Consider the following 26,686-nt stretch of genomic DNA (forward strand, 5'->3'; position numbering starts at 1 on the left):
TGTCTATCTCTCTGTTTGTCTGTCTGTCTATCTATCTCTCTGTTTGTCTGTCTGTCTGTCTATGGAGTAATGCAAAATGTATTTAGTCAGTTCCTAAAACATAGTTCCTGTTCTCTTACTTGTGCACCAAAACACAGGCATGATGAGGAAGTGCTTGTCAGCACTATGACACAGACGGCATAGACAAAGTACTGAAAGATTTTTTATTTTCCTATTATGTCCATAGATAACACTGTATAAGAGCAGTTTGTCAAGTAGGACTCTTGATTCTCTGCTGTTATTGTAAGAAAATGATTCTCTACATATCGAATAAGATTACTCGTAAAATGAATCAAATCAAGTCTAAATGGCTTTTCCAAAATGGAGAACCTACAATCAGATGACCGTAAAGACACAGACAAGGACTGAAAAAGTAAGAGATTGAAACTATTGAAACTACTCTCTAAAAAAATTTTTTTTAATATGAGAGGTGTTTTACCTGTTTTTTAAATTTTACACTACATTGCGTTGTGTAAATAAAAATGTAATTATAATGAAAATTCCTGGCATAAAATAATATTGTTATTATTTTACAATCATAATGTTATATATGTGTGATATATTTGTACATGTTTAATTGTTTCCCTTCACTAATACCTTAATTTAATAAACGTGGTTGAGTTGTATTATATTACTTTTAGATAGTAATTTCAGTTTGATTACTATGATCAGAAACTGTGTTAGACTATACTTAAGTATGATCTGGTGCATCACCATGGTTTATGTATGGCTGTAGCCACAAGATGTCACTTCAGCTCATAATTAATGCTGTGGTGTTCATAGTAAATACATATACTTTCATTGATCAGCATGCTTTCAGATATTTGTGATGATGACCAGTGGGGTCAGTGAAAATCAGGTTATCCTGGTTTGTTCTTTAAACACTTTCAGTTAACAAAGCTTGTTTTGTGCCTGTATAATGTGTTTCATAAATAACAAGGCAGACTGGCTTTTATTTTGTAGAAGCACTTGATTGACATGGCAGATTTTAGGAGAAGGAGGTGAATTGAATTACTTAAGTCAAGTCAAGTTGTTTTTGTATTTCCTAGAACAGATATTTATTATAAAGTTAACTGCAATGTCCTCCATGCTGAGATCACATGCAATTTGACTTTAGTAATACAAGTAATTATACTAATACTGATTTACTTATATATAAAGCAGCTGTGTTTGCTGATTTACTTATATATAAAGCAGCAGTGTTTGCCAGCTGATTTTGTGCTATACTGTTGTTTCCAGTACTGATCTGTCTAATAACAGTCTACAGGCAACCTGCCACTCCAAACATTAAGTCCATTCTTTAGACTCAAGAGATCGATAGACGTCTAGATCACAGGAAGCAGGCAAATGTTCAGTGGCTTGTTGGAGACTCTATGGATTGCAGTCCATTTCACCTAAGCGTGTTTTTTTATGCTCTTAAAAACGACAGATGAAACCTCAAACCTTACACCACAAGACTTTGATTAACACTGAACACCAGAGCTCTCCAGTCTTTGAGCTGTGAGGCTGCTTGTGCTTTATGTCTGATCGGACATGTTTTATTCACTTCATCACGTCACTTTGGTTGTAGACCAGGGTTATTATCGTTAACTAAAACTATTAAAAAAATTTGTGTTAATTGAAATAAAGTGGAAAAAATTAAAATAAATATCAGATGAAAGCTTTAAATATATTAAAATTAGAAATCGTGCCTTATCAAGTAAAAACAATTTAAGAAAAAAATTAAGCACTAAAATTACTAACTGGAAATAAAAAGAAATAGAATAATGAAAAAACTAAAAAACTGAAATAAATTAAATGAAACCTAAATATAAATATTAAATAAAATGACAAACATGCATTACAAAAATTCTTTTTTTTTTTACAAATCAAAATGAAAACTGAAAATATAAAAAGCGAATTAAAAATATCAATAAGCAATTATAATCCTATGCAAATACTATTTACACGGTTATACAGAATTTTTCAGAAAAAGTACAAAAGATGTCAATTTGAATATACAAATTAGTCAGGTGTCAAAATCAGTCAGATGTTGACATCATCAGTCAATACAGTCAATAATATCCGATCTTAGTCTTCATGTACTGTAAGAGAAAACATTTAGCCTAAGATAGTTATCTGAAACATTGGTCGAGCAAAATACACAAAGGAATCTTTTTGAAATTTTGTGTGACAATCACAAAAACAAAAACAAAAGAAAAATAGCTGAATCTATCGTAACTGCTGTCATCATAATATTACTGCTGGTGACATTCATGCACAAACACATGCTGTTGACCTTCAGAAGGAAGAGAAACTCAGAGAACAGCATTACACTGTGAGGCTAGCACACATTGTGTGAAATGAGAGCGAGTGCAGATGGAGCCAAAACAAGATCAATATACCGATTAGAACTGTAATATGCTAATGGTTTGGTGAACGAGCGGACAGAAATAAACCCATGAGCATAATTAGAGTGTCATTTACCTCCTGCTCCCAAAGACTGAAACTGACACTTTATTTTCTTTAAATCAACTTCCCTTTATTAAAATGAAGTTTTCATGTGTGCCAAACAAATATGACTTTAACATAAACTTTGCCTGCTGAGATCATTAAAAATGAATAATTATTTTGCATAATTAGAATAATAAAAATTGCTTTGTGTACATGATCTCAAAATACATGTAGCATTTTTTGTGACATGTTGCTGATTACTGAAAATGGGGGAAAATACGAAAAATTTTTTGCAGAAATGAACTAATTGTAATTCATTTTAATTTTATTTCAATAAATGAACTTGAATTTACTAAATTATTTAACAAATAACAGTTATTATTTTTTTATGTAAAACCATTTTATTGATGTATATACACCAGTGTTATTGAAATACTATTAGAGTTGTTCCGATTCCGATACTAGTATCGGAAATATCTCCGATACCACAACAAATTCTGGCATCGGCATCGGCGAGTACATGAACCCATATACCGATCCGATACCATTTTCTTAAAAAAAGACCTAGTTATGACCGCAAGCTTTGCCTAACCGCTGCACGGTTCTTCTTCGCTGCTCAAAATGCATTGAAAACACAGGAAGTTGTGCTGTGTTGCCACAAGCAACCCCTGTTTAGAGCAGCGAAGAAGAAATGAAAACGCGTTAGCAGCCCTGATCTATATATGACTGGATCACTCATCACATTCTAAACTGCCAAAACACAGTGAAGCCGCTACTATATTATAGATCAGTGGTTAGCAGTATGTCTCTGTAGTACCGGTAGTTACAGACTCTCGAGTATATTCAGTACCGGCAACTGCGTTCAGTCGCTTCCGTGTAAGTCAAAAAGCAGGGCTCCAGACAGTAGCCGAATATATACTAGTGTCTGTGAATATTAAACTGCAAAATACTATTTAAATATTACTCCCGCAAAATCTACACCTCTGTGGGTGACTGGCACAGATGCGCGAGAGCTCGCTGTTTTGTAGTCTCTGCTGTGTGTCATGAGGACACGAACGCATAAACCGCCACTTCATGAGAATTTACCGTTTCATTTGAGAATACTGTCATATCATAAACACAGACACTCAAAGATCTTCATGGCAGCCCATTAAAATAAATGTTTGGTTTACATGAGTAAATTGACAATATATAAAGCTACTGTTGTAGCCTACAGTAATAATAATACATCTCTATAATAATAATAATTATGCCTAGATGGTTGCTTGTTTTTTACTTGTTTTTTACTTGTTTTGTTGTAAAGAGATTATCTGATTAATAGATCTTTTTTTATATTCCTAGACTTATTTGTTGCAGTTTTTTTATACAGTTATATTGTAAAACTTAAATACCTTTTTTAGTTTGCGGTGTTAGATTTTTGGCTGCATTTGAAGTTCTTTTTTGCATAAGAAAATAAATAATACTGTCAAATTCATGTTAGATAATAAAAATACTGTAATAAATACAGTAGTTCACCATGTATTTGTTCATGTTTTATTGAGGGATCTGTCTGAAGCACACCATAAAAAAATTCTAGCAATTTACACAGGGCTAGTAGTATATACAGCTGTATATACAGATATACACCCAGGTATCGGATCAGTACTCGGTATCGGCCGATACCCTGAGCCCAGGTATCGGAATCGGTATCGGGAAGAGAAAAAGGGTATCGGAACATCTCTAAATACTATTACAATTTTATTAACATTTTGAATGTTTTTATTTTTATATTATTGTCTTAATTAAAATTTTAGTTAACATTTTAGTAAATTAAGTCTCTTTGTAATTTTTCTATCGTTATATTAGTACATCAAGTTAAATGAAAAAAAGAAATGTTGCTTTAACTAGCTGCAATAAAATTGAATACAATTCAAATTTAATTAAATATAAAACTTTTTTTTATTTCCGTTAAAGTTCATTTTATTTTTTTGTAGTTTCTATTACTTTATTAACCCTGATGTACACAATTTCAACAAACATATTTCAATTATGGCAATCAGAAAAAATGAGGTCCTATCTGTGCATTGAGTTTGAGGGGCGTGGCCATGATCTCATGAATATTTAAGTATGGAGTCCTTGGCAATACTGTTAAAATGTTTAATGTTTTAAATGTTTTATTTTAAATCAGTATGTTTTACTAAAATGCTTTTTAGGAATATTGAATGTGAGATGGGCTTAAGTTTGCACTAAAAGTTTATTTGCAGCATCATATTTACTCATTTTGTACAGTAAGATCTTTTTGCAAAGGTTTTATAAGCACAGTCAGACACATCAGAAGGATAAATCCAGTGCAGAGGCTGAGGGTGAGCTGGTGTGTGTCACAGTACAAATGTTTTAATGCTTTTTATCAGATCAGGCCACTTAAGGCCAGGAAGCCGGTCGATAGTCCACTCTGACGAAAAGGTAATGTCATTAGCTCAGGCTGTGATTGGCAGATGCAGCCAGAGTGAGGTATCATGGGACTGATCGACCGCCTCGGCACTACTGTGATGCTGAGATTCATAAAGTCACTCATTTATATATTAAATATTGATACTGACTGATGCCCTTTCCTGGAGATGGTTGTGGTTTTATTTGTCTTTATTTAAAAATGTTAAAGTAGTCCAGCAAAACAAGAAATCAAACTGGAATAATAGTTTGTTTTGGTCTTGTAACAGACAGGTTTAAGGTTCAGTCGGTTTTCGGAGATGTAAGCCACATGGATCAATATAGCTCCAATCAAGACAGAAGCCTCAACCGCTAATGAATACAGGCTGAGCCATACATGCATTTCCATCCAGACTTAAAAACAGCTTAAAATATTCAAGGATGCACCTTTTTTTATTTTTTATTAAAGCTGACCACCTTCATAAACAAACAAATAAATAATGCATGAAAGAAAATAATGCATTAATTATTAATCACAAAGGAAAAATATGAAGGAAATAATGGTTGTTTACCCTTCAGAACAATAATTTTTTTTCAGAATGGTGTTTTTTGAGAGAGGATTGCTTTGGTGACGTAAATGGCTGTTTGTAGGCATGAAAATGCCTTTTTTTAAATTTCAACAACTGCAATGTTTTTTCATAAATTAAAACACTTATTGGCATATAAAGAGAAGAGTCTTATTGGAGTAAGTGTGTAGGGGTCAAAGGTCATCACCCATGGTAAGGTCACAATTTGGCTTTTAATGATCTTGCACCATAAGGTCAAATGGGCCTCTAATAATGTAGTTTTTACATATTGGTTATGAATATAATTTCAAACAATATGCATTTACGATCTCATTGACTCGTAATAGAAACACATAGAATGGAATACAAGAACCCAATGGAAATGGATCCTCCCTCTGGAGTGTTCCTTCGCTCAGCACCTCAGCGATTTTAATGACTGGATCCAGCTGATCACAGCACTTCAGAGCTCGTCGGCTTTATATTAACAAAGTGAAGCGTTACTCACCATGTTTCTGCAGCCCTTGGCCAGAAAATGCTGACCTGTGTACTAAAACAGTAATTTAATTAAATATGGCTTTGGGTGGTATATCATAGCAATGTATGTCAGATATTGAAACATTTGTAAAGGTCCTCATTTTACTTTTACTGAAGGCTCAGTTTGTGTGGGCCACTGAGACAAGGCAAAAAGACTGAGATGTGTTCATTGCCTCTTTTCAGGGTTGGTAGGGCATTTGAATTGTGCCGGCACTATGTAGGTCATTCACTCACAAAAGACAAATTGCCAGTTCTGGCACCAGTCTAATACAGTGTACTTGGTCCAAAAGCCATTTTCCCTACTTTTAACCATTTTACAAAATCTTTAATACATGATATTGTTTAAAGCAGCAGTTCTCAACCTTTTTGTCTCCAAGGCTGCACTGTTGTCCTCCACAACATTAGAAAGCCCCTTAACGTGTAATTGTTTGGATATGGATTGAGTAAGAAAAAAATTTTTTTTATTCAATTTCTACTTGTATATTTTATGACATTTTAAAAGTTAAAATTACAATATTTTTTGCCAGTTTTCCATGAGTTTTCCAGGTCTGGAAACTATACTTTTTAAACTATTCTCACATATATCCATGTTTCCTGTGGGAATACTGATTCTTCAACTAAAGAAAAAAAAAAAGTTGTTGAGGGGGTCAGTAAAATAAGGAATATAAAGACTTTTTAAATTTAGATTTTAATGCAAATTTTGTCTTATTGTACATTATTTGATACTTATTTTGTTTAGGCCCCTCAGTGGGCCCTGGATCCCTGGTTGAGAATTCTTGGCTCTCAAGGGATGATTTTAGACAGATACATTAAGCTTTGTAATATAAAGTAGTATTATCATTGTATATAATTGCTCAAAAAAGTGCATACGGAGTTTGGTTAATTAAACTGGTTAGTCTGAACAAGATTACTTTGGTTTTAGTTTAGAACAATACAAAGAAGAATTACAATAAATGCACTAACTATTTGTTAGAGACAATTATCTAATTAAATACAGTTTTTTTTTTTTCAAGACAGATCATGGATACAGTAAAATTCAGTTAGAGTAGATTTTTATCAGCAGTAAATCTACTCTGAATGCACACAGAGATTCATGTTCTTATGTTTCTCCCAGTAGTGACATTCTTCAGGAAAACTCGACAGAGCAAAGCTGTCCTTGTGACGGCTGACGGCGTGAACCAGAAACCCAGCTAACTGCTTCTCCAGAAGCTCCACAACAGCTTTGGCGTCTCCCTTCCTCGCAGGGCCTTCCATCATCTGCTTTACGCTCTCGTTGGGCACAGGCTGAGGGTTGCTGCTGAACGAAATCACCAGGTTGGTGTCATTTCCTTGAGATACTTCAAAATAATTCTGTCCGGCCACACACTGAAAGTTTTGTCCAGCTCTCAAGTTGCTAAATTTGCCCAAGTTACTAATAACTCTGATGGACCAGCTCACCCAGTCGTACTTCTTCACCAGGAAGTCCAGCAGTTCCTGGGCCGTTTCCTGAAGGTTCCCATCTTCTTTCTCCTTCACAAGCCTCTTGATATCTAGTTCAGCTTGCTCTGGAAATGAATCCACACATTTCTCTATCGTTTCCTTCATTTTCGTCTCAATTTCTTGGATCTTTGTGCTCCACACTTGAATCTTCTCCTGCTCTGATTCCTCACCCTGAGTAAGGAAGCAGTATCCCAGCAGAGCGATGATTCCCAAACAGAGCAGCTCCTTCAGTCTGACGCAGAAGTCTTCCAGGACCCTTCTGTTTCTGGCCTCGTATTGTTCCACGACATCCAGGATCGGTTCCCCAAATGTGCTGTTCCCCATCAAAGCATCATAAAGCATGTAGAGGTTCTTCTCTCCTCCTGTTTTGGGAAAATGCTGCAAGAACAAGCGTTTTCTAACCTCTCTGTACTCAGGTTTGGCCTCCAGAATATCTATGTATTTTCTAAATTGGTTGCATATATTTTCCTCCACAGAGAAGAACTGGGAATCCAAACGTCCCTTTTTAATCTCACAGTTGATGTCCTCTATTTGAGATGAGAGGACATCTAATTTGCTCCTCACAACTAGAAACTGATCTTTGACATATGTGATCTCCTTGCTTTCCACATTGTCCAAGACCAGCCGTAAAAAAGTAGGGGAAGCTTCAAAAAGAGGACACAGCTCCCCAACAGCGCTGGCCAGCACCTCAGCTCCTCTCTCAAACATCTCCATTACAGCTTCAATGGCCTCCTTCTTCTGGGCTACAACCCGCTCTAGTGGACTGGACATTTCTAAAAACAACCAAAAACAAATGCCTTAGTTTGTGGTACTATTAAAATAATAAGAAAGAACAAAAACAAAAATTTTGAACAATTGGTCTGTTTTATCCCAAAGTGCATAATGTAAAATAAAAGTTGCAAATGCAAGCTAATTGGTCAGAGATTGTTCTTTCATAAAGATGGAATAATTTTGCCTGAGAAGACTGATCGTCTCCATTTGTTTTATATTCTAATTGTTGAGACGCTGAAGTTGTAAATAAATCTCAGAAAACCTTTAGAGATATGAGAGACAAAAAAGCTGAAGTACATTCGGTCAGAAAAATTATAATAATATTTTAATGTAAAATGTAAGATTTTTTTTTTTTTGATTTTGTTTTAAAAACTAAATCATAGTCCTTCGTGTTTTCATCACAGTCGAGCGTATTGAGAATACACGAAACTCCTCACATTGCTAATGTTACACGATAGCCTACTGTGCCATCATCATTTTCTTTCATCTTAAATCCGCATGCATATTAATAAGAAAAAAATGGCAAGCACATGGCAAACCTCTAATCACATTCAGAGCAGAATTAAAACGAGTTTTGCCTAAAATTATTTTATTTAGATATGGCACAACTGTATGTGCCATCAAGGACACACCTCGAAAAGCGTTTTAAAGCGCAGTCTCCCTCATAAGTACCCTACATGTGCATCACAGTAATTTACCCCAGCAGAAAATACTTCAAACAGGTTTCTCACGTCTGGCAGGTTGAAGAGCCGCTGTCCGAAATTCAGGTTACCCTCAGGTATTGGCTCGAGGAGGATATTTGTGATCTGAGTTAGTGTGGAATGAACAGAGAGGCAGTGTGCGCGCGACAGAGAGGAAGTTGCGCGCGCTGAGAATGCGTAAGGATGATTTTGGTTTGGAAAGTACTTGGCAACAGTCGGATAGATGTCTATATATTAGACGTGCTTGGCTGGACCTTGCGCTTTCTTCACAAAATGGCAACAGATAGAAGTGTTCTGAACTGTTTTTAGAGAGAAATGGCGCGTGATGTTTGTTCATCAAAATGAATCGCGCGCAATGCGCAACATGGAGCAGCTCCGGTGGATCACAAGAAACATGCGCAGATATTTCCATTCTGGGATGGCAGGTATTTCACACACTACTGATGTATTTAAGTGTTTAACGTAAACGTATTGTAGGTTATTTTATTTAGAAATAGCATATTATATACCACCTTCATCCAGGGGGAAATCTTTTAGTAGCTATTCTGTAGCTAGTAGCATATGTTCTCTGAATCTGTGCTGATGAAGGAGGGTTTAAATGCAAATCTTATGAAATCAAGCGCGGGTTAAAAGGAAAGAAAAACGAAGTCAAATGGATTATTGTACGTATATGCAAATCAAGTGTTGGATATACTGTACATTTATTTGCTGACAATCTACAAATAAGCGTGTGAAAATAAGTCAGGTGTGACCGTGTGTCTGACCGCGTCATAGACGACGGACACTGCTGAACATGATGACTTATTCCCATGAGACCCGACAGAGGACAGAGGAGGTGTCTGCACTCTAATGTTTTTCAGCCTTGTAGTCTCCTGACTGGTATTAAATAAATTACTGCTTTAAATATTCAGAAGGTCCAATTAGATGACGTCATATTCTGATTCTTTTATTGGGGATGCCATTTTCATATTTCAGTTACTATGTTGAGTCTAAAGTAAAAAAAAAATATATATATTTTAATCACATAAAACCTCTAATATTAGACATTTTTGTATTTTCTGTCCACCAAACAAAAATTACACAATAATAGTTTAATCAACACAATAAAACCAAACTGGTATATATTCAGTTGAATTGGAAACGTATTTTTTGACAAACTGCTATCTATCTGTCTGTCTGTCTGTCTGTCTATCTATCTATCTATTTATATTTTACTTAAATTCATTAATTAGGCCTGCACTTTCCTTTTCCTCAAGTAAAATGCTAAAACATTGCTGTTTTCTTTTCCATTTTGGCTGTTTCTTGAATTTTTTTGTGGATCACAACTTCTCCAGAAAATCCTTAACATCTTTCTTTCTTTCTTTCTTTCAGAATCATGTCCATATGATTGCCTCTCCCACTTGTCTTAAGTGTCTTTGCAAGTGTTTCTGGCTGATGGCATGAAAAGACTTGAGACCGTTCTTCTGTGATGTCACAAGAGGTAAAGTAAAACTCATTAATGTTTATGTTCTCTTAAATGAAATTAGCTTAGTAAAATCTCCAAAACTACTTAGGCTTAATCCTGAATATTTTGGTAGGGAAATGTATTATTTGTGTGAAAGACCATAGATTTGGACCATTCAAAGACAGTTTTGCACGTGGTCCAGAAAGCCTACACCATTGATTGTTCTGATATTTAACAACATGATTGTAAGAAACGTCTTACTGGAAAAGGCAGTAGACAATGAACTTAAAATAGTTATGAAAGTTGTGAAAATGACATGATTTAGTCTTTTTTTAACAGTGTATGCCATTGTAAACACTATCCCTCACAGTCTTGTTTTTATTCGCGTTAAAATTCGATGTTGCCTCTAACCTGAGGCAAAACTAATTCAGTTTTTATATAGAATAGTAGATGTTTTACCAGAGTCCATTTCAAAAGTTTCAAAAGGCTGAAATTACCTTGTATACCTTTTGTGTCTGTGGCATTTGATACATAGATAGCCTACTTTAAATTCAGTCTTAACATAGTTTATATTCACTTTTTTTGACACGTGCAATATAACCAGATGTAGTCAGATCATATGGCAATTTAAACTTATTAAAGCTGCATATTACATGCTGTTTTTACATATATTAATAATAGGTGCTATACACATAATATGCATTAAGCAGTAGCAGTATTCTTGTTTTCATATTTTTAGGTCTAAACTCAGTTTATGTTCTTTTACTGCCATCTAGTGGCAGAAGAACATCTAACAACAAAAAGCTCCTTCAAAGGTCTCTCCGTTTACGTCAAAATGTAAGCCTTTAACATTCTATTCTATTTCTTAATATTATATATATATATATATATATATATATATATATATATATATATATATATATATATACACAAAGCACACAGACACATAATTCAGCTATATTTACGTATATTGTACGTATACATTTTTTTGACTAAACGTGCAGCACTGTACATTGTGCCACAGTATAGCATGCCCATTTTTCAATTTATCCAAAACAAACGGGACAAAGGAATGCAAAAAGTAACCTTCTATTTAGATTTCACATTTCATATAAAAATATATGCTCTGAAAATCTGTTCTAATGGCAAAAATAATAAATAAATGAAACACAAGATATAATTAAATGTACACTAATGTGGCAAAAAGATGAATAATAAACATTTCAGATCTAAATTTTGATCTTGGTTTGCACAGACAGTTAATTGCATGCTCTTTATTTTGCAACATTTATGAATATATATATATATAGATATTCTATATGTATTTTATATAATACATGTGTATATGCTATGTATTTATTCAGGAAACAATTGTTCATCATGTAGTCAACTTTCAAGGTGAAACTGTTTATTAGCTTAAATAACGTTTATATAACCACAACCAGCATTCTTTAGGTTAGTGTGACATATCTTGGTCATGTAGTTAAACTGAGGCAAGGCATATAGAAAAAACAAAACATGATTACATAAAATAGATTACAGGAAATGATTGTGTACACTTCAGCTTGACCTGCGGTCATCAGGGAGATAACGCTGAAGGTCGATGAACTCTATTAGTGTAAGAGGAAAAGGCAAAGCACAAAGGCAATAAAGCTTTCACAATCACTTGCATCTCCTCAGCACCTCCTGCATTTTCTCCTGCACGTTCCTCATATTCTCTTCCCACTCTTTGTTTCGAGATTCCAGATCATCCCCCAGGATGCCGTAGTAGCCCATCAGAGCGATGTAACCGATGCAGAACAGATACGCGAGTCGAGTGCAGAGGTTTTCCATGACGTGCTGGTCACCCTGCGAATGCTTCATGTAGATGTCTAGGATGGGCTGACTGAAGAGTTTGCGCTTCCCCATCACGCCTTCGTAAAGCGTGTACAGGTTCTGGTCATCTTTATCATTGATGAAACTCTCAACAAAATCATCCTTCTTGCGTTGCACTTGCTCTGGTTTGGCCTCCACGATCTCCATGAATTTGCGGAACTGATTGCGGATGTTTTCTTCCACCTCGTGGTACTGTTTGTTCACTGTTTCCTTCCTGATTTGCAGCAGGGCTTGACGGTTCTCCTGTGAGATTTCATCCAGGGCTCGATTCACGCTGCCAAACTCATGTTTGAGTTTCTGGATGTCTTCATCGTCCACGTGGTGTAGCACCACCCGGATGAGAGAACCAGCCACGCCGAAGATGGGATTGACCACCGCTGCTGCAGACGAGATGGTGGCCACGCACTCCAGAACCTTCACTAGACCCCTCTTCAGCTTCTCTGGGTCATCAAATATCTCATTGTCAGCCATTGTGTCCGGAGGAAGATTTTCTCAGTTAGATTCTTACCGGTTAGTTCACCTTAAAAAGGAAACATTAAATTTAATCAGAATCTAAATACATAAAAAAAATATGTATTTACCATGCATTCTTGCTGTTACAAGAATATTCTGGGGTCAGTCAGGGATCATACGAATACGAATAACTATGAGTGAAACAAAATCTAAAATCATTAAAAAATAAATAATAAATTGTTTACTTTAAATGTAAACTAAAAAAATATATATATATTTCGTATTTTCCGGACTGTTAGATGCACTTATTTCATAGTTTGGCTGGTGCGACTTATAGTCGAGCTCGATTTATTTATCAAAATTAATTTGACATGAATCAAGAGAAATGAACCAAGAGAAAACATTACCATCTACAGCTGCGAGAGGGCGCTCTTTGCTGCTCAGTGCTCCTGTAGCCTACACTGAAAACACAGAGCGCCCTCTTGCGGCTGTAGATGGTATATGTTTATATATATGCTAATTTGTCATTTTAATTTAGATTAACTTGGTGTATTAAAATAACTACACATATAGACAAAAAATGACAAAAACTAAAAATAATTTTTTTAATATTTCAAATGAATTTGAGAACTGAAAATATACAAATAAAAATCTTATTAATGAAACTAATATTAATGAAACAATACTATTAATAAATTATTCATAAAAATTACAAAAGATAACAAAGGGTTGAAAACAGGTTAAGCTCAATCAGCATTTGTGGGATAATGTTGATTATCACAATCAATTTGCTTCTTAAAAATGCAAAAAATGAGATATCAGTAAAGCACTTATGAGGTTATGAGTTTTAAAGCTTTTTTTATTGAACGCTCACATTAATTCTGTTAAAATGTGCATATTATTTGTGTTGTAAATCTGTTAAAGTTGTATATTTAGATTTTTTTTAGGCGTTATGTTGTAATGATGACTAAGTTGTAAAAAAAAAAAAAAAAAAATAGTAAGTGATTTGTTTACACTAAAATCATGCTAACATGCATGCTTGTGGCTATATTTGTAAAACTGAGTATTTATGGTCTAAACCGTGAGTATTAAATGTGTAAGGATTGGCCTCATTCACTACCATTGTACAGCAAATGCATCAATCTAACCCAGAAAGAAAGAAGTGGAAATTGTAGTCAGCATTATGCCATAAATGATGTTAATTTAGTTTAACTTGTATTAAACGTGGAATTTTTCTTTAATTTTCTTTTTCAGATTAGACTGATCAAGCATTCTGCCTCTGAAACATTGACAGGTTTGCATTTAATGCAAACCCGTGCAATTTCCATATTCACCTGCAGTCTGCACTCAGGCTTTAGTGTGTTCCCATCATGAAGTGACTTGGCAGAAATCACATTTGGTCATATAAATTGACAAATAAAGAGACTAACTGCAATGACATGACAGAAAAAAATAGATTCATTTATTGTGCAAAGAATCAGAGATGTTCCACAAAACATAAGCAAACAATTATATAATAATTCATATGAACATGTGTAACTCGCATTAAAGGCTCATATGATTTGTTTTTTTGCAATATATTCAGCTACAGTTATGACCAAAACATGCTTAACATAAAAAAAAAAAAAAAAAAAAACTGTAACTGCGATATACAGTGTTAAGAACTTTGCACTACTTCAGTATTGCATTGAAAAGTCCATTGGCAAGCAGGAAAAGATTCACCCATTTTACACCCCACGCTATTTATTTAAACTTCCTAATTCAAGACTTTCAGCATATGAAATGAATAGTCTCAGCAATCGTTCAGTGCAATGTTCCCACTTCAGTTTTCCTCAGTGCACTGTTCCAGAACTTCTTGCATCTTGGCTTGAATTTCAGTGACCCTCGGGCACCATTTGTCTCTCACTTCATCCTCGTCATCTTCAGTGACGGCGTAGTAGGCCATCAGTGCCATTAGACCGATGTAGAACAGGTGTGCGATGTGAGAGCAACGGGCCTCCATCACCTTTTTGTTTCTTTGGCAGTTCTCCAGGTAAACCTGCAGCATGGGCTTCCCAAACAGAGCGGCACCCTTCACTCCACGGTAATACGTATCTAAGCTGAGATCCATCTTATCATTCTCATAGATCTTCACAAAATCCTTCATGTGACGATCTGAGTTGTCAGGGTCCAGTTTAACCTTTTCCAGCATGTTGTTGAAAGCCGTGTACTGATGCTTGATGATTTCCTCATGTTTACCATAAGTCTCGTTGATTTCGTCGATGCGGATCTGCCGCAGGGTCTGCTTGTTCTTCTCTGAGATGGTTTCCAGCTTCTGATGGATCTGTTTGAAGTCCTTGTCCATCTCATTGTCCTCCTCATCCCCAAGGCCTTTCCTAACCACCCCAACCACTGAGGTCACAATCCCAAAGAGAGGGTCTATGTTGGAGGCGAAGGAGGAGATCTTCTCCACATAGCACAGCACTTTGACCGCAGTCGCTTTGATCTGCTGTTTTTCTGCCATAGATGGGTCTGAATCTTTGGTTCTTCTAGGCTTTCAGTCTCGGCTGATACTGAAATGAAAGGAAAACTTGTTTTTAATAAACCATTTAAAAACAGCACAGACCATAATGATACTGCAAATAAAAGCAGGAACTAAAATAGTATTTTCTTGTAAAATGTACTGAAATCTCATACCTCATAATTGCCTAATATCTTGACACTGAATTTGCAGTGAGAAATGCATTGTGAAATCACCTTTATTTATTAAAATTTATACTGATATATCTTTTTGAGTAAATTTTCCATTTCATTAAATTATAAAAAAGTTCAGTGCAATTCAAACGGACTATTTTACTTAGTATTTGTGCAGATTTCTTATTGTAAATGCATATTAGTGTATCATGCTGTTAGCTTGGAAATGAGTGAATTCTCTAGAACTTTTATTTGAGAAGCCTATGAAGAGTGTCCTAAATTGGTTACTTGTGAGGTTTACTGATCATTAAATTCCACCTTAAAAGACCGTGGTAGGTTTTCTAATAGGATTATGTTTTCTCTTTCTTTGACTGTAAAAGGTTGCTGTCCAGTTCTGAATCTGCGGTGTCCGGGGTGGAAGTTTTCAACATTTTCAAAGTTCTATCTTAAACTATACAAAGTTATATACTATAAAAGATCTAATCCTACTTATATAGCAACATTCGGTTTATTTATAAATCTTTGTGCTTTAGGAATGGAAGTTCACAGGAAGAACTGACTCAATTCCACACATGATTTAATAGTAATCAAAAACCGGTTTGCACAGGAAAACAAACTAAACTTGTAATTCTACAACTAAAACAATGCAGTTGATAAGCATGTTGTGCTTGTCATACCCATTCAACCATGTGGCATAATGAATGATGTCATACTTGTGGGTTCACTCAAGTTTTTCTTTTCTATAAATGAAAAGATTTTCTAAAAGCAAGAGTTTTTCTATAATATTCAGTTCATCTTTGTCGGGTTGGTAAAATAGGTTTCTAGGCTGAATGAATGGCAGGATGGCTTGTAAACAGGCTAACACAATTAGCTCAAGAGCAAGGTTAGACAAACAGCATCGTTCAGATACATGAGGCAGCAATAGAATTTCATTTTCATGTGTCAGGATGCATGTTTAGTAAAACCTAGAAGCAGGAGAATGTTTTAAGCTACGCATCTTACCTGTAAATGTGTCTGTAGCTGCTCAGTTCCTAGTGGTGCTGCTGCTGTTTGTACAAGCAGCCACCATTTCACTGTCCGGTCTGAGAAACAGCCCCTCCCCTCTTTGTCATAAAAGGGAAGGGTGTGGGAGTGACTCATACCACAGCAATGCTGATTGGTTTAGAAGGGGAAAAAAAAAGTATGCAGCTTTTCCGCAATCCTCTTTCTGAAGAACACGCACACACCCTGCATGGAAAATGGCTGCAATGCGTTCTGCCAAGTTCAGCTATGGATCTTGTCACTTGTAGACAAGAATGAATAACTAGGGAAGCAGATGAGTAAATTAAAGATCATTTGGTTTGTCTGTGTAAAAAAGAGGAAATTCTGACTTTGACTAGTCTAATATTAATGCATGAGTCAAAAAAAATATAATACGCGTGAAAAATAGTTTATAGGCCTCAGACACCAAACACACTGTGTGTAGATAGTAAAACTATTCTTACAGGCAATCACATAAAAATGTTCTATTCATTCCACTCGTGGTTCATGAATGAGGTGGTGAGTGTGTAAAAATATAGGAAGCAGGTATATCTTGTTGTGACTTTTCTAGTTAAGTGAGAAAACCCCACTGAAGAATGAGCTAAGGATGTATATATTGTACGGTGAAAGGAGAGGCTGTCGGGCAACTGTGCGTGTCAGCTGCCATTTGAACAGCTGTGAGAGAGTCAAGTTCATGACAGATGCGTGCTGCAAGCTGGGCTTTGTGTGGGTTTGTTTTTTTTATAGAATGGCAGCAGATTTAATTCAGTAGGTAACAAAATAATGTGCATTGTGCTTGGAGGAAAAGGTCATATTTTCACTTTAACAATGAATGAGTGTCAAATAATTCTTACATTGCAGTGAGAAAAATGGATGTCCCAAATGGAGATCTTGTTTTCTTTTTCCAAGTACCTGGAAAAAAGGAAAGAACTTTTAGTTAATTCAGTGACTTCTAGCAAAGCATATTCGGAAAGATCCAGATCAGATGTCCGTTTAATTTGTAAGAATGACTACTGATAATCTTGGTAGTATCAGATGTTTTACACAGCATTCTAAATATTATTATTAGAATTTTTTTTTTTACTTTTCTTTTTTGTAGAGAGTGGTGAGAAAAAAAAAATTCTAAACCTTGTTAGGTTAAAGGTTTTTTGATGTCAAAGTACATTCTGGCTTGTTAAATTATATGACTTTTCATCTGAATATTATTGCATAGTCAGAAGCTAAACAGTATGGTCATAAAAGTATATTAGTTATAGTTAATTTTTGTTAAAACTCAAAAATAACTTTCAGAGAAGCAACAGGCTATAACGGAAACCGGAAGCCGCATTTCCACCTCACAGCAACTTCGAGAAGGGTCTGGCTGCAGACCATGGGCGAGTGGAGCTCCACTCTCAAACCGGAAATACGTCACCTCCACTTGAAAACATCAAGATGGCGTCGCCGGGAGTACTTCAAACTTAAACTCAGGTAATTTTATCTCTGCATCGCTAAAATGGTGAACTGACGCTGTTGTAACGCGCAGTGTAAGAAAAACGCACAGGGCTTACGTGAAATTAGTAACATAAGAATACTAAACACTATGGATTTATAGATTTATATCGCGAGCAATGTTGATGTCTGGCCACTGATCATATATCACCACATATAGTAATTTATAGATCAATGTTTCTGTCCAATGTGTTTTTTTATTAAGTTATCAAGTTCAATTACAAACCTTTACCCCACATTTCAACAACTGAACACATATTATTAGTGTCGATACAGCCAAATAGAAAGAAAAAAGATGGAAAAAATAACAAATAACAATAATCACACCATAAGATAAAACAGAATAAATAACGGAAAGAAAAAGAAAGATGTCTTAGGGTCTTATTCTAACAACAAAAACAAGTTCAAAGCATACAAGAGTTTCTGGGCATTCCTGTCAATCCTGTAATGAAGAGACTTTGCAAATATCTTTAGTTCATTCTTCTATCCGCTGAAGTGAGGTTTAACCTTTAAAAACATACTTATCTTACTTATCTACTTATCTATGAATCTAGTATTTGCACAAAGCAATTAAGTTATTTATCAAAAAGTCTAGGATCTTTTCCTTCAACAATACTCCAACCTTAACTGAGATCACAGTCAAAGGGTGTATTGATATCTGTTTGAAATGAAGCCAGTTTTGAAATTCCAGCCAAAAAGTCTGTACAGATTCACATTTCAAAAACATATGATCAACAGTTTCAATATCTTTCTCACAGAACCCGCATGAATTGTTCTCCCAATTAAATCTTTCTTGTAGGAAGTGATTAGATGGATAAATGTCCTTTAGAATTTTAAATGTTACTTCTTTGGCTTTAGGAAGAACTGGATAAGTAAAATAAAGCTTCCTTATTTTCTTTGCCTCTTCTTCAATAAATTCTTGAAGAACATACTTTCTTTTCAGTTGACTGGGGAAGTACAGTTTGGATAATACATTTCTGATAAACTTATTTGTTAATTTTTTGCTCTTTACATTTTTACCTTCAGTACATGATGGATAGCATAGGTGTAACTTAGTTTTTGGTGGCTTGTGGTAAAATAACGTAGTGGATAATGAAAGGACACGATCGTTTTGTATGTGTATTCCTTTAGCATTTGTTGTATAATTTTAAAAAGGTCATATGAGGTGGTTGTTTTCATATTTAATTTTTCATTCACCTCCAGGGATAGGATTGGCATGGAAGATGCAGCACTCTTTACATTTTAAATGTATGTTGCCACCTTAGAAGTCAAGGTCTTTTTACATGTGACATTAACATATTTATTTTTTCTATTTTGTTGTTCTGTTATTCTATTGTTTTATTTTTTTGTTTCAGATCAAATGTATATCAAGTGTTATCCATCCTCATAACACCTCCACAAATAGAGACTGGAACTTCTGAGCACCATCACCTTGTCTGCTTTGGGACTGTCGTAGGAGAATGATGCAGTACTATTCTGTGTTGAATTTACCTAACGTCAGCACACAGACATAGTATTGTTCCAGTTTTGCTGTGCTCATGTCTTCTTTGTGTCCCCAGCCCAGCAATCAGATGCATCAGAACAACAAAGCACAACTGTGGTGGACCAGGCACCTTTAGCAACAAGTAAATTGCTTTAACATTAATGATAATTAAATGTCAATATTGTAATTAAACTTGACCCATCTGACGTAATTGTTCATGCCAGAGATTTAATTACACTGTCAGTCAGGAGCATATTTAACAGGAGGCACACTTCAGCTGGCTTGATGGTGACTTCAGTAAGTGTGGTTGACCCTCTTGTTTTGTGGCTATAATAATTAGACTAAGTAATCTCACTCTCTTCCATTTCCTCAACATTACCCTTTTTTTTGTTGATACTGAACCGGTGCAGTGAAGAAATTTAAAGAGACACTATCTAAAGTACAGAAAGCCGTACATAATCTCTAGGTGCAGTCGCCTACAGTGCAGCCAGCTTCACAAAGACTGTGGGGCTGGTCACCAGGAAAATGGGCAACAGGGAGTGCTTTTGGGGTTTTACTCCTCAGATGACCACCCTGGCTACTGTAGCTGGGATTGCTTCACAGACAATGGAGGTCTTGAAGAGTAAAGTGTGCGTGCATGTGAACACATTGTGTTATTAAAGTAACAATTATGGTCACTTGCAGTTCATGTGTTTTCAATGTAGTGTAAGATGTGTTAATTATTATTATTACTCAAAAACCATTAAAACTTCTAAATTGTGGAAGTTATTCTTCATTATTTTACTGTGGTTATTTTGTATATGTTGTTATTTTGATTAAAATACAAAATTCAACACACATAATTCTGGTTGAGGTATTATTTAAATAATTTATTTAATATTTCATTTATTTGTCACTGCTAAATATTAAAAACATAAGGTTAACTTTCTAAAATGTATGGAATGTTACATTGGCAGTTGTACACTGGTAAAACAAACATGAACAAATTGATGTCTGTAGTGCAAATTGCTGGGGGGGGGGGTAAAAAAAATGCTGTCTTGTCATAAACCGTAAAAGATTAGTATATATATATATTTTTTTTCTACTAGGTAAAAGTAACAAAGATAAAAGTACAGAACATATTAACATTACGTACAAAGAGGTGACATAACTGGCAAAGCACCCTTTATACGTGTATATAACAAGTAATACAAAACGAAAGTTTGGTGGTAGTGACATATTTTCCCTCTTAAATGGAGCTCCACTCGCCCCCATGGAGGCGACGTAATTCTACGTAAAGTGTTACCCGGACCAACATGGCGGCCGCGTCATTAGTGGAGGCGACGTAATTCTACGGAAAGTGTGGCCCGGTCCAACATGGCGGCGGCGTCCCTAGTGGAGGTGACGTATTTCCGCTCTTGAGTGGAGCTCCACTCGCCCATATGTCTGCAGCCAGACCCTCTTGGCAACTTCAGCTTCATACCTCAGTTTTGACTATCCTCAATTCATCCAGAGGGGGCAGTAATTTTCATTATTAGATTAAAAAAAAAAAATTACAAAAATCAAGACGTGACAAAAGGTTTCCACTGACACTGATTACTACTTAAAATGTGAACAAAATGAACATTTAATGTCAAAATATCTGTTAAAATTATTATTATTATTTCTTGTACAAACACATTTTATATGAGCAAGATCTAGTATCAATTCATCGGTTATTAAAGTTTTTTATATCACTTCATGGCTCAAAGAATATAATTTATGAAAGCCAATACTATGGAATTATAACTCTGAAGCAGCATACGATTATAATTTTTTATTTTTTTTTTGGCATGGGAATAAATATCTGAATTACAAGTTAAAGCAATTAAACAGTGACATCCACGTTATCAATGTTTTTTGATGTCAAAGTACATTATGGCTCAATAAATAATACGACTTCACAGGAATATTACAGCATTATTCTTCAGAAGAATGGCTATAGTACAGTAGACAGGCCTGGACTAGGAATCCTTGGGGGCTCTAAATGTTTTCCCACATCCACACACACGTGCACAATCAAGGTTTTAAATGATAGGGTACTATTTGTTGGAAACACCTGTAGCTTATCCAGGAATTACACTAACAGGTTACAGTGTAATTCACAAAAATGCATTGCCAATAAGCTGGCTGTTCACAGAATACTGTATCCAAGCATGTTAACAGAAAGCTGAGTGGAACTAAAAAGTGTGGAAGAAAAACATGCACAACCAACCGAGAGAACCGCATCCTTATGAGGATTGTCAACTGGATCCAAGAATTTCAGAGAACATCACAAGGAATGGACTGAGGCTGAGGTCAAGGCATCAAGAGCCACCACACACAGAAGTGTCAAGGAATTTGGCTACAGTTGTTGAATTCCTCTTATAAAACCACTCCTGTACCTCAGACAACGTCAGAGGCATCTTAAGGAGAAGAAGAAATGGACTGTTGGTCCAAAGTCCTTTTTTCAGATGAGAGGAAGTTTTCTATTTCATTTGGAAACCAAGGTCTGGAGGAAGGGTGGAGAAGCTAATAGACCAATTTGCTTGAAGTCCAGTGTTAAGTTTCCACAGTCTGTGATGATTTGGGATCAGTGTCATCTGCTTGTGTTTGTTCATTGTGTTTTTTGAAAACCAAAGTCACTGCACCCATTTACCAAGAAATCTAAATCCCCAGAAGGAATCTAGGAGAAATGAGAAACAAGAGACCAAACAATGCAGATGAGCTGAAGGCCACTGTCAAAGAAACCTGGGCTTCACACCACCTCAGCAGTGCTACAAACTGATCACCTCCATGCCATGCTGAATTGAGGCAGTAATTAAATCAAAAGGAGCCCCTACCAAGTATTGAGTACATGTACAGTAAATGAACATACTTTCCAGAAGGCCAACAATTCACTAAATTGGTTTTATGAAGTATTCTAATTTGTTGTGAATTGGCGGGTTTTTGTTAAATGTGAACCAAAATCATCACAATTAAAAGAACCAACGACTTAAACTACTTCAGTCTGTGTGCATTGAATTTATTAAATACATGAGTTTCACAATTTTTAGTTGAATTACTGAAATACATTAACTTTTTGTCAACATTCTAATTTATTGAGAAGCACCTGTATTAGTTATAGTTAATTTTTGTTAAAACTCGAAAAGAACTTTCAGAGAAGCAACAGGCTATAACGAATCCGGAAGCCCCATTTCCACCTCTCGGCAACTTCATACCTCACAGTTTTGACCGTCTATAGACATCTTCCCAATATGTTTAACCTCGATTCATCCAGAGGGGGCAGTAATTTTCATTTTTAGATTAAAAAAAAAATATTATTAAAAAATCAAGACATGACAAAAGGTTTCCAGTGACACGGATTACTACTTAAAATGTGAACAAAATGAACATTTAATGTTAAAATATCTGTTAAAATTATTTTTTTCTTGTAAAAACATACAAGCAAGATCTAGTATCAATTTATCAGGTTATCAAAGTTTTTTTATATCACTTCATGGCTCAAAGAATATGACTTCTTATGAAAGCCAATACTATGGAATTATAACTCTGAAGAAGCATAAACGGTTATGAAATATATATATATATATATATTGGCATGGCAAAATACAAGAATTACAAGTTAAAGCAATTAAACAGTGACATCCACGTTATCAATGTTTTTTGATGTCAAAGTACATTATGGCTCAATAAATAATATGACTTCACAGGAATATTACAGCATTATTCTTCAGAAGAATGGCTATAGTACAGTAGACAGGCCTGGACTAGGAATCCTTGGGGGCTCTAAATGTTTTCCCACATCCACACACATGTGCACAATCAAGGTTTTAAATGATAGGGTACTATTTGTTGGAAACACCTCTAGCTTATCCAGGATTTACACTAACAGGTTACAGCCTGTGATCACATCCTCTACCATACAGGATTTACATCAAATGACTGAAACAATGCTTTACTGGACCAGCAGCAATCTTTGCAATAAGTGTAACTTATTATATTTCGGACACTATTTGCACCTCATTATTTTTGTATTTTAACAGTATAATAACATAGGGAGTTATTCATGAAACTTGTGTGAATGTTAGTAAATCAAAGTAATCTGCCCATAAATCAGACCTTCCTGAAAACTCTCCTCCAGATTCACAAATGCTTCATAAACATCATATTCGATAGTTGAACATGTGTACGTGTTACAAATCCAGGAACATTCTGGACTACTTTCTGAGGTTTAGCTCCAGTATATTTGTGAGTATATAAGTCGCTGGGGTATATTTGTAGCAATAGCCAAAAATACATTGTATGGGTCAAAATTTTTTACTTTTCTTTTATGCCAAAAATCTTTAGCATTTTAAGTCAAGATGATGTTATTTTGTAAATTTCTTAAATGTAAATATATCAAAACGTAATAAATTTTTTGCATCCTCAGATTCCAGATTTTCAAATAGTTGTATCTCGGCCAAATTTTGTCCCATCTTAACAAACCATAAATCAATGTTAAGCGTAATATTAATTTCTTGATTGATGCTCAGTCATTGCACAAGTAGGATGGTTGGTCAGTGTAGCATTCGTCCCATTGAATGGATGGCTGGTGACAGTGACAAACAGCGTTTTTTTACCCAAAGATGAACAGTAATCAACCATAGCCTCAGCTCCAAAAGAAAAAAAGAAATACGGAGCAAATAAAAATGTTATGATGGCAGTGCATCAAAACACAGTGTCATCAGTTTGCCAAAAAGAACACAGAACATTTTACACACCATTAACACATGAGCAGTTGTACATCTCTTTCGTACCAACTAACATTTTGAAAATATGAATATTTTCATGAGTTCGAAAGTCTGTGTCAGAACGGCTTTATGAACAATTTACACACAAATTTGTTCTGCTCGTTTCATGAATGAGGCCCATAGAGTGGTGCACTTGAACCCGGGACTATCACATCAAAAGGTTAGCTGAGACTGACTCTCTTCAGTCTACACCACTGAAGCCGCTGAATTTAATACGTCTTTTTTAAATGTCACCCAGACATTGGTGGTGGAGGTACTGTAAAAAGTGGTATAGTCCATGTCAAAAACTGAACAAAGGCCCTCTAAAGTTACTAATCGGAGACTAGTCCATACTATGCAATTAACTAGTCCCATTCTCTAGACTTATAAATAATAAATAAATAAAAATCGGTTCAAGGTTCCTTTCAGTTAACAAAACCATAACTTTGATTATTAATTACTTAACTGTAAATATTAATTTTTCCCCTGAAGTTTTATTTGAAAACTGTTTTATATCCATGAACACAGTGATAACCACCACAGTGCGTCTAATGATTCATGAAGAAACCAGTCCCAACAGCATTCTCTACTCTGAGGAGCGGCCATCTTTAAAGCTCTTTAACAGTTCACTCAGAGAAGCTAATTTATCAAAATTGTCTTCCAAAATCACACAAATACATAATAGTATCTATAACTTACATGCTTTTATTCATCAAGCACCATCATTAACATGCTTCCTCTCTTTCTTTTCTACAGCATTGCCTGCATGTCAAATTGCCCAAGGGATACAGTCAAAACAATTGCAGACCATCGTTATCAAGCTAAAACACAAAATAGAACATCTTCCTGTGTTTTCCCAACCAATGTGAGTATTTTAAAGAGTCTGAAGCCCATTTGGAGCAGCCTTCAGCCAGCTGCTGTCCACCCTGTTATAGCGCCCCCTAGCAGCTCCCTCCATATCTCCGTGTTTATGCTAACCATGATATCTATTTTCACCCTATACAGACACCATGCCATGATCTGAAAAATCCAAAAACTGGCATGCATCAGGGCCAGTGTACAGCCCAAATGAACCCATGCATCCATTAGTGACCTGGGCATTGGAGAACACAACTCATCTTACCTCTTCAGATTGCCAACTTCGTCTTCATAGCCCCAATCCTGACTGTACTTCTTCTTCCCAGCAAACACTGCAAAAGAGGCACTTCCATTTTAAACTTGATATGGAGGGGTGTTCAAATTGGACTATACCATTTAAATTGGTGTACAGATAGCTCTAGAACTTCAAAAAGGGCCCTTTGTCCACCATATAATGCAAGTCTCCACTTGCTCCATTGCAGAGGCATATATGAACCCCTGTTGACCAGCCCCCTCATCAAGCTAAAGATGACCTCCCCCAATGACATTAAAATATTTTGCAACAGTTAGATAGTCTATACAGAGAGCCGACTGTCACTTCTGGGGGCAGCTGAGACAGCTGACAGGCTCTAAACAGGCCAGCTGCCAAACTCTGCCATTGGTTACAGCTGGTGCAAAGCTATTCATGGGGGACTTTTTATGCAAATAAAGCTTTAAATAATGAATTAAATGTAAGAATGAACCAAATGTATTAAAATAAGTTAAAAAGGACACCCTTTCAATGGTGTCAATGCTTTTCCAAATAGGACACCTGTTTCTAGCGATAATAATAAACAAATGAAATGAAGTGCATCTTTATCATCATTTCTGATGGCAGAAATTTCCAAACTACTATTCCTTTAAACACAACAAATGTGCTCTAAAATGAGCAGTTTAGTTATATCTTTAATGCACGAATCAGCATACAATAACAATCATCATACAATAAAATGAGATATTATAAACAAACCATTACATTTCTGGGGATCATGCATCATAATCTGTATCTTGCAAGTACTTTATATTTGTTCTAGACATGCAGAGACACAAAAGCTGGCCATTTTTCTGTAAAATGGTGCAAACACAGGACATTCTGACGTCTCAAAATGTAAAGTCTACTGAAACTGAAAATAACCCCTGCAGGAACACAGCTGAGTGCACAAAGGTGTGAAGTCAAAGATGAGTATATAAGGTAGAGATGTTGAAAAAAAGACGACATCTGGATATTGAAAGGTATATATAGGCCTACATAAGGTTGTTATTTTTAATCTGTAATTGTAGTTTTGCTATGAATGTCTCACATATAATATTTTTATATTATCTGCTAATTAATGTACTTTAATTTCTAATGTCAAATAACTATGTACTAGTTTTAATCTCGGGTTTGTATTTGGAATAAATTGTGTGCATACATTATATCACCACTTCAATTCAATGTTAAACACTTAGAATGCAATGCAATTTAAAAGAGCTAATTAAAAGCCCCTGACTATTGTCATAGTTTTTTTTTTCCCTCTTTTTTGTGCCATGTTGTGCATAGTACAAAAGAGTCCAGAAGTACATTGGTAAGTCTTACAACCCTCCCCATCTGCTCAGCCATCCAATTTCTAATTATTTAGCATGTAAATGAAAACCTTGTGTGAGTTTTATATATA

General features: G+C 35.4%; 2 protein-coding genes and 2 long non-coding RNA genes across 7 annotated transcripts; 2 read left to right on the forward strand and 2 right to left on the reverse strand.

Moving 5' to 3' along the window:
• Positions 1–20,140, forward strand: LOC113115722 (uncharacterized). 2 transcript variants are annotated; one of them, XR_003293933.1, is made up of 5 exons: positions 1–412; positions 7,093–7,292; positions 10,301–10,409; positions 17,685–17,861; positions 19,238–20,140. It is a non-coding gene; the product is annotated as an uncharacterized LOC113115722 (long non-coding RNA). The 2 variants fall into 2 exon arrangements; XR_003293934.1 differs by lacking the exons at positions 1–412; positions 7,093–7,292 and adding an exon at positions 9,070–9,354.
• Positions 4,358–9,071, reverse strand: rpz6 (rapunzel 6). The gene is made up of 2 exons (XM_026283273.1): positions 8,960–9,071; positions 4,358–8,230 (listed from the first exon to the last, which is right to left on the reverse strand). Exon 2 carries the CDS (start codon positions 8,226–8,228, stop codon positions 7,047–7,049), a length of 1,182 nt encoding a protein of 393 aa, XP_026139058.1. The 5' UTR covers positions 8,229–8,230; positions 8,960–9,071; the 3' UTR covers positions 4,358–7,046.
• On the reverse strand, positions 11,760–26,531 carry LOC113115720 (uncharacterized). Of its 3 annotated transcripts, XM_026283277.1 has the most exons (4): positions 25,258–26,481; positions 17,249–17,306; positions 16,377–16,677; positions 14,142–15,253 (listed from the first exon to the last, which is right to left on the reverse strand). In XM_026283277.1, exon 4 carries the CDS (start codon positions 15,202–15,204, stop codon positions 14,524–14,526), a length of 681 nt encoding a protein of 226 aa, XP_026139062.1. In that variant the 5' UTR covers positions 15,205–15,253; positions 16,377–16,677; positions 17,249–17,306; positions 25,258–26,481; the 3' UTR covers positions 14,142–14,523. The 3 variants fall into 3 exon arrangements, with proteins under 3 accessions (XP_026139060.1, XP_026139061.1, XP_026139062.1); XM_026283275.1 differs by lacking the exons at positions 14,142–15,253; positions 16,377–16,677 and adding an exon at positions 11,760–12,768 and having other exon boundaries at positions 25,258–26,531; XM_026283276.1 differs by lacking the exons at positions 14,142–15,253; positions 16,377–16,677; positions 25,258–26,481 and adding exons at positions 11,760–12,768; positions 21,599–22,126.
• LOC113115723 (uncharacterized) lies at positions 12,642–14,317 on the forward strand. Its single transcript, XR_003293935.1, has 2 exons — positions 12,642–12,758; positions 13,956–14,317. It is a non-coding gene; the product is annotated as an uncharacterized LOC113115723 (long non-coding RNA).
• Positions 26,532–26,686: the final 155 nt, after the last annotated feature.

Source organism: Carassius auratus, chromosome 16 (genome assembly GCF_003368295.1).
Source record: "Carassius auratus strain Wakin chromosome 16, ASM336829v1, whole genome shotgun sequence".
In the NCBI taxonomy this organism is placed as follows: domain Eukaryota; kingdom Metazoa; phylum Chordata; class Actinopteri; order Cypriniformes; family Cyprinidae; genus Carassius; species Carassius auratus.